Source organism: Canis lupus, chromosome 12, assembly GCF_003254725.2.
Source record: "Canis lupus dingo isolate Sandy chromosome 12, ASM325472v2, whole genome shotgun sequence".
Classification (NCBI taxonomy): domain Eukaryota; kingdom Metazoa; phylum Chordata; class Mammalia; order Carnivora; family Canidae; genus Canis; species Canis lupus.
In genome coordinates, this window is record NC_064254.1 from 33,442,326 (window position 1) to 33,457,651 (window position 15,326).

Here is a 15,326-nt window from a genome sequence, read left to right on the forward strand (position 1 = left end):
AAGGAATGAAATAATAAAATCAGAGTGGAACAAAAGAAATAGAGACTAAAAGAAAAAAGATCAATGAAACTGAGAGCTGGTTCTTTGAAAAGATAAATGAAATTAACAAGCCTTTAGCCAGACTCATCAAGAAAAATAAGAGAAAAGGCTCAAATAAAATCAGAAATGAAAAAAGGGAAGTAATGACTGATACAAAAAAAATACAAAAAATTATAAGACACTACTGTTAATAATTGTTCATAGTAGACTATACAGATTGGACAGTCTGAAAGAATGGATAAATTCCTAGAAATGTACAATCTGCTAAAACTGAATCATGAAGAAATAGGAAACCTGAATAGACCATTTACTAGCAAGGAGTTTGAATCAGGAGTCAAAAACTTCCCAACCAACAAAAATCCAGGACCAGGTGGCTTCACTAATGAATTATACCTCAACCTCTTCCAAAAAATTGAAGAGGAGAGAATGCTTCCCTATTAATTTTACGAGACCAGCATTATCCTGATACCAAAACCAGACAAAGTACACCACAAAATAAAACTACGGGCCAATATCCTTGTTGAATGTAGATGAAAAAGTCCTCAATGAAATGTTAGCAAACAGGTCAGCAATGAGTTAAAAAGATCATACACCGGGACGCCTGGGTGGCTCAGTGGTTAGGCGTCTAGACGCCTTTGATTCAGGGTGTGATCCTGGAGTCCTGGGATCGAGTCCCATCAGGCTTCCTGCGGCGAGCCTGCTTCTCCCTCTCTGCCTGTGTCTCTGCCTCTCTCTCTCTGTCTTTCTCTCTCTCTCTCTCTCTCTGTGTGTCTCTGCCTCTCTCTTTCTCTCTCTCTCTCTGTCTCTCATGAATAAACAAATAAATTCTTTAAAAAAAAATAAAGATGACCATGACCAAATGGGATTTATTGGAGGGATGTGAGGATGGTTAAACATCTTCAAATCAATCAAATTAAGGATAAAAATCATGATAATCTCAACAGATGCAGAAAAAGCATTAGATAAAATCCAAAATCCATTTATGATAAAAACTCTCATCAAAGCAAGAATGGAGGAAATCTACCTCAACAAAATAAAAGCCATATATGACAAACACCACAGCTAGCATCGTATTCAGCGATGAAAAGCTAAAAGCTCTTCCTCTAAGATCAGGAACAAGACAAGGATACCCATTCTTACCACTTCTATTCAACATAGTATTGGAAGTCCTAGCTGGACTAGTTAGGCAGGAAAAAGAAATAAAATGCTTCCAAATTAGAAAGGAAGTAAAATTGTCATTTGTGGATAACATGATTTTATATATAAAAAACCCTAAAGACTCCACCAGAATGCTATGAAAAGAAACAACTTCAGTAAAGTTGCAGGATGCAAAGTCAATATACAAAAATCTATTCTTTCTACATATTGGCAACAAATGGTTTGAAAGAGAAATTAAGAAAACAATCTCTTTTATAATTGCATCAAAAAGAATAAAATACCTAGAAAGAAATGTAACCAACTAGATGAAAGACTTAATACACTGGAAAGTACAAGATGCTTAAGAATGAAACAGAAGACACAAGTAAATGGAAATTACTATATGTTCATCAATTAGAAGAATTAATATTGTTAAAAATGTCTGTATTACCCAAAGAAGTTTGTAGATTTAGTGCAATCCTTATCAAAATCCCAATCCATTTTTCACAGAAATAGAACAAACATTTCTAAGATTTTTATGGAACCGCAAAAGATCCTGAATAGCCAAAGTGATCTTGAGAAAGAAGGACAAAGCTGAAGTTATCACATGCCTTGATTTCAAACTATATTATAAAAATATACTAATCAAAACAGTATGATATTGACGTAAAAACAGATGCATAGATTACTGCAACAGAATAGGGAGCACAGATATAAACCCACATATATATGGTCAGTTAATTTGTGCCAGAAGAGGCAAGAATATACAATGCGGAAAGGATAGTCTCTTCAATAAATATTTTGAGAAAACTGGACCAGTGTTTTATTCTGTATACAAAAATTAACACAGTATGGACTAAAAATTTGAATGCAAGATTTGAAATCATGGAAATACTAGAAGAAAACATAGACAGTAAGCTCCCTGTTATCAGTCTTAGTGATGTGTTTTGTTTTTGTTTTTGTTTTTCATCTGACTGCAAAGGCTAGAGCAACAAAAACAAAAGTAAACAAATGGAACTACATCTAATTAAAACGATGTTGCACAGCAAAGGAAACTGTCAACAAAGTGAAAATCATATATCAAAATGGAAATCATATATTCGATAAGGGGCTAATACTCAAAATATATTAAGAACTCATGCAATTCAATAGCAAAAGAACCCAAACAATCCCATAAAAAATGGACATTTTCCCAAAGAAGGCATACAGATGCTCAACCAGCACATTAAAAGATGTTCAGCATCACTAATCAGGAAAATGCAAATCAAAACCACAATGAGGTATCATTGTTAGAATGGCTATTATCAAAAAGGCAAAAAATCACAAGTGTTAATGAGGATGTGGAGGAAAGGGATCTGTTATGCTCTGTTGATAGGAATATAAATTTGTGTAGCCACTCTGGAAAATAGTATGGAAGTTCTTCAGAAAACTAAAAATAAAACTATTGCATAATCTAACAAGTCTACTTCTGGATATATGAAGAAAATGAAAACATTAATTTAAAAAGATATAGGAACTCCTATGTTTATTGTAGTATTATTCACAATAACCAAGATACTGAAACAATCTAAGTGTCCATTCATGGATGAATGGTTAAAGAAGATGTGGTATGTGTGTATATACACATACATACATACACACAATGGATACAACTCAGCTATATAAAAGAATGAAATCTTGCCATTTGGGACAACATTATGCTAAGTGAAATAAATCAGAGTAAGATGAATATCACATAATTTCACTTATATTTGGAATCTAAAAAGCCAAATGAACAAAAAACAAAAACAACTCATAGATGAAAAGAATAGATTGATGGTTGCTAGAGGGGAAGGAGTTGGTAGGGGGAGAGGGTGAAATTGGAGAAGAAGATGAGGTCAAGAGATACAAACTTTCAGTTATAAAGTAAGTTATGGGTAATAATGTATAGCTTGGTGACTAGAGCAACAATACTGTATTTCATGTATGTAACTTTCTATGTGATAGGAGGAGACTAGACTTATGGTGGTGATCATTTTACAGTGTATTAAATGTTTGATCATTATTTTGTATACCTGAAGTTAATATAGTGTCTGTAAATTACACTTCAGTTTTTAAAAGAAAGGCATTGGAATAAGTCAGTGTGCTTCAAAGTCTAATGTCTCTAGCATTACCCCCAAGGTCTATTTGTGCCTTTTTTGGTTATCCTTTCAAAATTTCCATTGTAATGTATGTTTTATAATGTGCATAATATAGTGTTAAATATACTCAATAAAGAAATATATACACATGGTAGCGTATATATGCTCACAACTTTTTAAGGTCAGAGTACATAATAAACATTTTTTGAAGACCATATCTTTAATCAAATCACTCAAGTATAGTTTGGGTATAATGAACCCGATATGTGCTTTTCTCTATCTTATAAGAATTGGACAGTTGATTTTTTTTTTTTCCACATGGAAGGCCTATTTCACTGTATCATTTGTATATATAGAAACCAAGTTTCAGGAACTATTTTACAATACCAAACACTGCTGTATTTTGTTCTTGCTGAAAAAATACTTTAAAACAAATTAGGTTCTCCCAGTACTCTTTGATCTTTCAGCAGCTATTGATTCTAGAGATGGGAGTCATCTGTGGATCAAACTGTATGATCTGAATTTAGACCTCATGTTTTTAATGTTACTTCAAAGCTTGTATCATAATATCCCTATTATGACAGCTATATTTAACAGCTGAAATTCCAGTATTGAAGAACACTGAATTGTGCTCTTTCTCATTAAACATAGCTAAATAATCTGATTCATTTTTGGTAATATCATATGTGCCTACCAGTCACAGTGATTAGAAAGACTATCTTCTTCCCCTTTCTCATGATAGTGCCTTTCTTGAAAACTTAACAGTTCTGTGAGGTTATAGAACAATTCATTCCCAACATATTAGTGAGAATGTTTTATCACATTGCTTTCCTCACGAATTTAATATCTAGAAATGTTTTAAAATAGATAAAGGATTTGTTCATCTCATTTATTCTTCATTGCTAAGTGAAAATAGTGTCTTGCACATAGTAAGGGTTCAATAAATATTAACCATTGTTGTATGGCAGAATAGTAAAAAATAATAGTGCTTCACTGGATGGCAATGAATAGTGACTTGAGAGTCTGGCTTTGTCTTCCCTTGGTCCTCCCATTGATTAGCTGTGTGGCTTTCTGCCTTACTTGTGTAAGTTTTGGTTTCTTCATTTGTAAAATGAACATGATGACATTTTTTTTTTTTCAGACTCTAGAAAATAAGGTGATTTTCACAGTGTCTGGCCCATAGGAACCTTTATTATGTCTTGATGTTATAGCCTAGGAATTGCCAGGGTTATCTTTTCTGAATTATAAATAATAATTTTGTTGAGAGAGGTTGTGTCAAATACCATTTTAAAGACACAGATACAAACAAACCCATAGTCATTTTGACTAAGTTCTGTGTGTTTATTATTCTGCCTTTCCTAGGTTCATCAGTTTATCTTTTCCTATTTGCTGCTAGGAAACTAAGGTACTAATTAATACGCATTTGTAGTAGTGATTCACTTCTAGGTTTCTAGGCATCTCTTCCCTTTAAATGTCTTATGAATGTTCATTGTTTAATCTATTATTTCATTTTTCTTTTTTGGCATGTTTGTGGCCCTTAAGTTTTTAATATTATATCCTGTTTTATCCTTCTTGGAAATGCAATTGTGGACATCATGGTACCATTATACCTACACTGAATTGGATTAAGTATACTATTCAATTTGCTATGGTACCAGGCATACATATCCTTAACATTTTTTAATGAGAAAATAATTGTATTTTGTCCTTTTAAAAATCACAACATTTATGTAGTAGACTAAACATGTTTTGTGATATTTTAAAGGTTTATTTATGCTTGAGAGAGGGGCAGAGGGAGAGAACCTTCAAGCAGACTCCCCACTGAGCATGGAGTTCAACATGAGGCTTCATCACATGACCCATGAGATCATGACCTGAGCCAAAATCAAGAATTGGCACCTAGGGGTCAACTGAGCCACCCAGGAGTCTCCATGATTTGTGATATTTAAAAAAATTAAAGCATTTTTTCCCTTTTCATCTCATGTTCACATGTTGTAATCTGTTTTCATCTGTGTCATAAGGAATTCTTTCACAGTTAGTTTACATTTTTTCTTCTTGTTCAAATTTCAGTATTATGGTTGCTATTACGAAGCCTAGCCTGATGTAAAGACACAGTGAGAATTTATTGATTTAGAGGTCTCATTTGTTTAAACAAACTCTAAAATTTCAAAGAAGTTCTAAATAGTTTCATCTCTGTCTTAAATTTTTTAAAGAAAAGATATTCTTTGTTGTGTTATCAATATGTAATTTCAATGACTATGAATTTGCTGTGTTTACTTTTGTATTTCAGTATCACTGGATAGTCATCATCAAACACTTCCTCAAATAATGGCTCAACCTATAAAATAAAAATGTGTTAAGAGCTGACATTTTTTAAAAAGTAAACAAAACTTTGGTCTGTGTTTTAGAAAGAAAAGGAAAAAAAAAAGGAAGAGAAAAAGAAAGAAAAGGAGCCAGAAAAGCCTGTGAAACCTCTTACAACTGAAAAGGTAAAATTCATTTTAAAAAATATCTATTAATATTACCATCTTATTTTTGTATTTTTACATATGAATGTCTTTTGGGATATTTACAGTATGTTAATAATCATTCTTTTGTAAGTATTTTTTGAATGGATATGTATGCTAAGCATGTCCTTCTAGATTGTCCTATATAACTTTTAGTCAGTTACATATCTATGTAACTATGTAGATCATGTGAATTCCTTAAGGATTAATATTCTCTTATTAATGACATAAAAATGTTTTTAGTTTTCATGCACAAACAGATTTGAGTGAAAGTTTAGAGAATGAAGAGATCATACCTGAAGGGGCCTTCAGAAAAGAGTTGATGTTTAAGGGTAAACATTTGAGGTAGATTTTGATTTGTAGGTAGGATTAAGGTGAAAGGCAGGAGTATATCATTTGGAGAGAATACCTTGAGGACAGGTATAGAAACTGAAACTATACAAAGTATATTTCGAAAAATAGTATTTCTGTTGAAAAAAATACCTATGTATAGAAAAAATATCCCTATCCATAGATGCATATCTTTTTGCAAAGATATATATCTGTGTATAGACAGTAGTGAAAAATAAGACCAGCACGGTAGATGGAGCTCAAATTGTAAAGGACCTTTAAGTCCATGTTGATTGTTTTTTTGAGCAAAGGCTGTGAGTAACGTTTCAAAGTCTATAGAGATATATCTGATTCAGAAAGGTTCTTTCGGAAGATTATTTTGACAGTGATATGCCATCTAGATGTGCTTAGGCAAACTAGTAAAGAGAGCATTAGCTTTTTAAAAGACTTTGGGTAAATAGTTATGGCAGCTTGGCTTTGAATATATTTGATCATGAAAATATGGAAGCATGGTTAAAGGATTAGTCAGTAAAAAGGGAGCATCCTTCATAGTTGCGGAAATTTAAAAAAACTGACCTAATCAAGGTGTAAATTACATATACAAGGTGCATTCACTTAAAGTGTATAGTGCAGGTACATAGTGGTTCTTTCTCTGTCATTTATTAAAGCAGTCTCTACCTTCAAAGAGTTGTAAGAATATCCTTTCTTTTCCCCATCTCTTGCTAAGACTTACTCATTTACCTTTCCCATGAAGTCCCTTTAAATATCTCCACTGGATCACACTTTTTCCCTTCCTCAGAATTCTGGAGACATTGCTATACATTTGATATTATTACTTCCTTCTTTGTATTACTGTTCAATTGTATTTTTAGATAAGTTTTCTTATCTAACACAGATGCATAGATGTTTTGTTTCTTGAGATTGTGCATCAATAAGGTGGGGACCAAGTCTTGCACTTCTTTGTATTTCTAACAGTTTATTGTTTGTAGCAGATATTTAGAATAAATATATGTATACTAATTCATTGATGTTTTTCATCTCATAGTATGTTGATTCCAAGGTAGTGAAGAACAATTAATAAACTGGAAATGCTGACTGTAAGACCTTTGCTAAGAACAATTATTTGAAATACTAATTTTCAGTTAAAGTTAATTTCTTTGAATATCACTTGGTTTTAATGATAGTATACAGAATTAAATTCTTATCTTTCAGGACACCTGTGTGGCTCAGTGGTTGAGTGTCTGCCTTTGGCTCAGGGCGTGATCCCAGGGTCCTGGGATTGAGTCCTGCATAGGGCTCCCTGTGGGGAGCCTGCTTCTCCCTTTGCATGTGTCTCTGCCTCTCTCTCTCTCTCTCTCTCTCTCTCATGAATATATAAATAAAATATTTAAAAGTAAATAAATAAACACAAATTCTTACCTTTCATCAAATTAAATTTAGATGTTAATGGGGTGTCTACGTGGGTCAGTCATTTAAGCATCTGCCTTTGGCTCAGGTCATGATCCCAGGATCCTGGGATTGAGCCCCACATCGGGCTCCTTGCTCAGCAAGGATTCTCTTCTCCCTCTACCCATCTCCCCCACTCAAGCTGCCCCCCACCATCTGAAACAAATCTATTTTTAAAAAGCTAGATTTTTTTGAAAAAATGTAGATGTTAGATATTCCATTTTTTAAAAGGAGTGATTAAGTTGGTAATTATGACCTGGTTACTTTAAGTGGCTTTATTCCTCCTCTGGTAACTTTCTCTTTAGCATGCAGTCGGCTTTTTTCTTTTTTTTTTTTTTAAGACTTAGAGCACAGTGGGGAGGGGCAGAGGAAGAAGAAAATCCTAAGCAGACTCCTTACTAAGGGCAGAGCCTGAGGTGCGGCTTGATCTCATGATTGAGAATATGATCTGAGCTCAAACCAAGAGTTAGATGCTTAACTGACTGGGCCACTCAAGCACCCCAACATGCATCGTAAACTTCAGGTGAAATTTCTTATAATTTCTGGTTGCATTAAAAGGAATTTTAAAATCATTAGTAGAGGTTATATTTTGTTATCAAGAATTGGAAATATCAAAATAAAGAGTTTTTTTGGTGCTTGACAAGTTATTACCACTTAAACCTTACCATAGAAGTGTATCGAGCTTTTTGATGTAGTGACCATGACCATGTGTGTTTCATAGCCTTGCATGTAAATACTTCTTCTGTTGCCTCCTGTAGAAAAGGGCTACAGCAATCACCTAAAACTGAGTTTCTGGGTTGGGAGCTTGAGAAGAGCAGTTCAAGGTGTGTGAGCAATGAGAATCTAGTATAGTTCTTATACTGTTTCCTTTAGATACTTAGATTTTATTAAACTCAGTTTATACATCATCTGTTATTCTTACTCAACCTGCAGAGGTTTAGGACTCCTGCTGCTGATGTCACCATCAGCAGATCCTTGCTGAAAGAATAATCATGTAGAGGGGAAAACTTTAGTTCCTATCAAAATTTTGTGGTCAGGATAGTGCAAAGTATATAAAAAGGAAGATGCATTTAGAAGTGTAACAGTGGGGAAACGGAAAAGAAAATAACACAAATAAAAAGCTTAATAGGCATGCATACATTTTCACATACAGGCATTTTTTCTGTATAGTCTCTCTGAGCTGATATTTTAAGGGGGCATATATAATCGGCAGAAGAGAAATTAGTAGTAATATCAGTGAAAGTAGTAGCAATAGTTGTCAGAATAAAATTATCATTATAATGTAATAGTTGTTTTTATTACTATCTCCTGTGTGCCAGAAACTTACAGGTGTACAACTTACAAGTGTACTTGTATATATACAATATATTTGTAAAGTGACCATCCATGTATTCACTAAGTCAAGAAATCAGTCATGAGCAACACACCAAAAGCTGCCCCTGCAACACCATTCCTAATAAATAATCACTTCCCTTGGGGATCCCTGGGGTGGCTCAGTGGTTTAGTGCCTGCCTTTGGCCCTGGGCACGATCCTGGAGTCCTGGGATCAAGTCCCACATCAGGCTCCTAGTATGGAGCCTGCTTCTCCCTCTGCCTATGTCTCTGCCCCCCACCCCCCTCTGTGTCTATCATGAATGAATAAATAAAATCTTTTAAAAAAATAATCACTTCCCTTCTCCCCAGAGATAAAAATTTCTTTTCGTTTTAGAAATAGTTTAACCTTCTCTGCATGTATTTCTGAACAGTGTGGTTTATTTCTATATTTTAACATGTGAATGAAATGATATCACAGACATTCTTTTGTATTTTGCTTTTTTAGTCAACATTTTATAAGGGTCAATCATATTGTATTTAGTTATGGTTTATTAGGTTGTTTTGTAGTATTCTATTATATATGTGTTCCTTATTTATTTTATTTTATTTTATTTATTTTATTTTATTTTATTTTATTTTTTTGTGTGTTCCTTATTTTATTTTTCCATTCCACTGTTAATAAATATTTGGATTATAACCAGGCTTTAGCTGTTATAAACAATGCTGCTATGGACACTTCTATTCATGCATCTAAGCATGCATTTCTTTAAGGTATACTTATGAGTGCAATTGTTGGGTTATAATCTACCTGTATCTTTTTTTTTTTTTAAGATTTTATTTATTTATTCATGAGAGACAGAGAGAGGCAGAGACATAGGCAGAGAGAGGAGCAGGCCCCTCGCAGGATCCCAGTGTCCTGGGACCCCGGGATCACGCCCTGAGCCAAAGGCAGATGCCCAACCGCTGAGCCACCCAGGCATCCCAATCTACCTGCATTTTGAACTTGACTAGATAAGGTTAAACTGTTTTCCAAATTGTATACCAAATGTATTCTGGTCAGGCCATATTCTTTACAGTATATGTTAGAGATTTTACTCTTTGCAGTGTGGGGAGTATATAATGATATCCCATTATATTTTTAATATCACTTTTCTTGATTACTAATGAGGCCAGATGCCTTTTTCATATGTTTATTGCCTGTTTGGATTTCCTCTTTTGGTGTTCTGGTTCAGATCTTTTGTCTATTTTTCAATTAGATTGCTGACTTTTCCTCATTCGTTTGTACCAATCTGTGTATACATCTGTGTATAAACACACATAGAGGATACTAGCTTTTTTTCGGTTATTTGTTGCAGATACCTTAGCTTTGTAACATTATTGTAGCTGATTTTATTGCTCTTTTTATTTCTAGTTTTTGAATTAGTGATAGGACATCCTTGTCTTAATTCTGACATCATAGGGAAAGCTTTCAACTTTATACCTGTGGGTGTTATCTTTATTCCTCACAAAAACTACAGAGTTGTTGTTGATGGTCCCCATTTTATAAATGGAGATTCAGAGAGAATATATAATTTGACTAATGTCACCTAGTTTAGTTGGAGATTTTATAGAGTCTGATTTGGAAGAAGGATTTTACTTATTTTTTTAAGGCAGCACATATTAAACTCCATCTCATATGTCTTTATGTGTTTAAAAGAATGAGGCTAGAAGAGATTATTTATTCTAAAACGCTTTTTCTAAATTCATTAGCTTCTACAGGTTATTAAAGTTATTAACATGGTTCTTGACACATAGCAGTGATTTAATAAATGGTTACTTAAAAATGACCTAATTTGTGGCCCTGGATAGTATAGTCTGTTCAGTGTCAGACTCTTGTTTTAGCTTAGGTCGTGATTACAGGATCATGAGATCAAGCTCCACATCAGGCTCCATGCTTAGCCCAGTCTGCTTGAGATTCTCCCTCTCCCTTTCTTTCTCCCATTGATCCTCCCACTCGTGCTCTTACTCTGTCTTTCTCTCTCAAATAAATAGATTGTTAATTTGGGGGTTAGAAGGAACCTTACTACTCTAGTCCAAATCGCTTATTTTATAAAGAAATAAATTAGGGGGATCCCTGGGTGGCACAGCGGTTTAGCACCTGCCTTTGGCCCAGGGCGGGATCCTGGAGACCCGGGATCGAGTCCCACATCGGGCTCCTGGTGCATGGAGCCTGCTTCTCCCTCTGCCTCTGTCTCTGCCTCTCTCTCTCTCTCTCTCTGTGTGCCTATCATAAATAAATAAAAAATTAAAAAAAAAAGAAATAAACTAGGGATGTCTGTGTGGCTCAGTCAGTTAAGTGACTCTTGATTTTACCTCAGATCATGATCTCAGGGTTGTGAGATTGTCCTGTGTGGGGCTTGATCTCATGGGCATGGAGCCTGCTGAGGATTCCCTCTGTCCTTCTCCCACCCTCTCTAAAAAGGACGGAGGGAGGGAAGGAGTACACTAAATATTAGAAGGACATTAAATCATCAAGAAGTAACTTGCTCAGTATTAACAGTTGTTGGCAGCTCAGAGATTTGAACCCAAGTCTTCTAATTTAAGTCTCAGATCGGGGAAAAAAAAAAAAGTCTCAGATCGTGTGTGTGTGTGTGTGTGTGTGTGTGTGTGTGTGTGTGTTCTAATTTGATATATATATCTTTAGGTTCCTTTCTGGTTACAATTTTTAGTCTTGTAGGATATACAAGACTATACAATGTAAGATATATTGTTTTATAATGAACTGTCCCCGGTTCCCTAAAAAAGAGCTATGTGTTTGTATGTAACCTTATTTCATGCTATCTTCACTAGTAAATTAATAACTTTTACTGATTTGTTAGCTTCTAGTGGGGACTTCTTTAAATAAACTTGTTTTCCTTGAGTAGTCTCTTTTATGTAAATTGTATTTTGTACTTAAGTTTCACTGAGGTTTACATTTTTTTGTGGTGTGTGCTGTTACTAACAGGATCAGCTGGAGTCAGGTTTGCTTGCTTTTCTGAGAAGAGAAAGATAAAAGTGAAAAGTTTAATGAATCATGTGATTAATAGGCTAGATGTTCTTAGCACTTAAATATATATGTCTCCTTTGTGCCTTAGATATCCTGCTGGAAAATTGGATATAAATTTGACTTTTTCTAAAATATTCTGTCATACATTTGACATCTCTAATTCATTTAGCTTAGATTTATCTGTTAGGCTCTCTCCCAAATAGCCAATGATCTATAAATATATTCATGTAAATGAGAAGTGGTTTTATAGAATAGGAATGTATACGAATTTTCTTTCAGTTTAGTCAAGTCTTAATTTCTCCTTTGGAAAGTTCTAAGTTTTTCTTTTCTAAAAGATGTTTGTGTCAAAATATGCAAAATGGACAAATAGATTCTTTGGTGGTAGTAGGATTAACCCCTTATAAGGTAATTGCTAGTGTTGTTCTGTTTTATTATTATTTTTTACAACCCATCATATGGGTTATTATGGATCAAGTTCTAAAATTTCTGAATTGTATGGTAAAAAAATCTTCAACATAGAGTCAGCAAACTTATTTCTGTAAAGGACCAGTTGGTAACTATTTTAGGCTGTAGATCATAAGATATCTTTCATAACTACTCCATTTTTTCTTTGTAAAAACAAGCAGTAAATGAATGTGTTCTGATAAAACTTTACTTACAGAAACAGTTTGTTGAGATCCTCTGCTTTTGCCTTCCCAACAACTGAGAATTAGTTGCAGTGAAAGAAGCAGAGTCAGGAAGACAGCCAGATTCAAGCCCTTGGTCTGTGGTTAACTATCTCCTTGGCAAAGTCAGTTAACTACAGAACCTTCTTTCCTTCATTTATTAATGACAGGGCTTCCTAAATGATCTCAAAGTCCTCTTGGCAATAATAGTTTTAAATTTAGAATTATTCCACCTACTGAACACACGAACAGATTCCTAAAATCATTTTAAAATACTCTTTTTTTTTTAAGATTTTATTTATTTATTCATGAGAGACACACAGAGAGAGGCAGAGACACAGGCAGAGGGAGAGGGAGAAGCAAAGCCAATGCAGGAAGCCTGATGTGGGACTCTATCCCGGATCTCCAGGATCAAGCCCTGGGCCGAAGGTGGCGCTAAACCGCTGAGCCACACAGGCTGCCCTTAAAATAGTCTTAAAGATGACTTTCAGTGTTGTATAGAGCTGGCTTTTAGTCACCTTTTCCATATTATTTCATACTGGTTCCTCACCCACCATAATTCTCATCTCTTAATCAATTGTTTTACTGTTAAAACACAAAGTCTAATTTAGGAGAAAAGGCATTTAGTTATTTCTTTTTCTTTTCTTTTTTTTTTTTTTTAAGATTTTATTTATTTATTCATGAGAGACAAAGAGAGGCATAGACACAGGCAGAGGGAGAAGCAGGCTCCGTGCAGGGAGCCCGACATGGGACTTGATCCCAGGTCTCCAGGATCAGGCCCTGGGCCGAAGGCAGCGCTAAACTGCTGAGCCACCCGGGCTGGCCTATTTAGTTATTTCATTCATTCATTCATTCATTCATTTATTTATATATTTTATATTTTTTTATTATTTAGTTATTTCTAATGCAAGTTACTTCTGTATTTATATAGATCATATATATATCCACATACGTATATAAAATTTGGAAGAAATGGCTTACTTTAAGTTGACATACAGTATAATATTAGTTTCATGTGTACAATCGACAAATACCATATGTTGTACCATTGTTTTTATATGCAATGGATATATTAATAGAATAATTTAGATTATTCTCAGAGATATTTTCATGGACTTTAAGTTCCTCTCTGATCATTATACTGAGAGGATATAATTATGTACCTGTCTTCGAATATTTTTATGTTTTTATGAACTTTAAAAATTCTCTTAATATTCAAACTTTTATTTTTTATTATTACCTGTTTTGTAGAAAAAAATCTATAAACAAGCAAAGCATTAAAAAATATGTAATTTCTCATAGTAGCTCTACATAAGGATAACTGTTTTAAACAAATTATAATTTTCTGTGCTCCTGTACATACGCATGTATATACTTAGTCATATATCCCTTAGTGGGGTACTTTAGTTTAAAAGGGATTGCTGTCAATGGGATGTGGTCTCCAAAGTATGTGTTACAATTTTTTAATGTTAAATTTAGAAAGTTTTTTTTTTAATATTTTATTTATTCACAAGAGACACAGAGAGAGAGGCAGAGACACAGGCAGAGGGAGAAGCAGGCTCCATGCAGGGAGCCTGACGTGGGACTCGATCCTGGGTCTCCAGAATCACACCCTGGGCTGAAGGCAGCGCTAAACCGCTGAGCCACCAGAGCTGTCCTAGAAAGTGTTTCTTATGCAGATTTTTGCCACTAGCTTCTTGAAATTCATGAAAGAAAAATCAGTTCACAAAGTATATGAATGTAGAAAAAAAAATCCCAAGAAGGAAATTAGAGAAGCAGTGGTATTATGGGAAAGAGAAGGTTCCTACGTTAATACTGTCATTAAAAAGTTTATGTCAAGATATGACAAGTATTTGATTCTTTAAGAAAATGATATAGATGAAAAATGATTTTTTTCCTACTAGTTGCAAAAGAAAAAATCAGCAAAGTTGCTTTTTTGAAGAAGTTTTTTATGTTTTTTTTTTTTTTTTAAGATTTTATTTATTTATTCATGGGAGACACAGAGAGAGAGAGGCAGAGACACAGGCAGAGGGAGAAGCAGGCTCCACACAGGAAGCCTGATGCGGGACTCGATCCAGGGAATCCAGAATCACGCCCTGGGCCGAAGGCAGATGCTTAACCGCTGAGCCACCCGGGCGTCCCAGTTTTTTATGTTAATAAAACTTAAAAAATAAATTTTTACTTGATAAATATAAGTGATTTAATCTTACAGAATAAGTGTAAACTACAATTACAAATCTGTTGAATTTAAAATTTCAGTACTGGGATCCCTGGGTGGCGCAGCGGTTTAACGCCTGCCTTTGGCCCAGGGCGCGATCCTGGAGACCCGGGATCGAATCCCACATCGGGCTCCCGGTGCATGGAGCCTGCTTCTCCCTCTGCCTATGTCTCTGCCTCTCTCTCTCTCTCTCTCTCTCTCTCTGTGTGACTATCATAAATAAATAAAAATTTTAAAAAATGTTTAAAAAAATAAAAAAATGAAATTTCAGTACAGCCCTATGAAAGTAAGCAACCAATTGTAAACCAAATTGTTCTTAGTAAAACATTATAAAGTTAAATTAGGTGGCTCATTGCCAGTTGCTATATTGATAGGTGTTTTTTGGCAATCTGACCGAGATATTTACACAGTCATCAAGCTCTCAAATGTAATTTAGGCTAAATAAGCCTTTCATATGATACATGAATTCATTTGAGAATAAGATATTTCTGATAATTAATGCTTTTATAGAAATCATAGAACATG

General features: G+C 34.4%; 1 protein-coding gene across 9 annotated transcripts in view; it reads left to right on the forward strand.

Annotated features, from left to right (window-relative positions):
* Positions 1 to 15,326, forward strand: part of SMAP1 (small ArfGAP 1) — a 177,919-nt gene that overhangs the window by 91,974 nt on the left and 70,619 nt on the right. For 6 of the 9 annotated variants that reach the window (XM_035697425.2, XM_035697426.2, XM_035697427.2 and 3 more), the window contains one exon: positions 5,705 to 5,785. The exons of the other annotated variants lie outside the window; for them this stretch is intronic. In XM_035697425.2, coding sequence (XP_035553318.1) covers positions 5,705 to 5,785 — 81 coding nt within the window. The remainder of the gene's footprint in view (positions 1 to 5,704; positions 5,786 to 15,326) is intronic. 9 annotated transcript variants of the gene reach the window in all.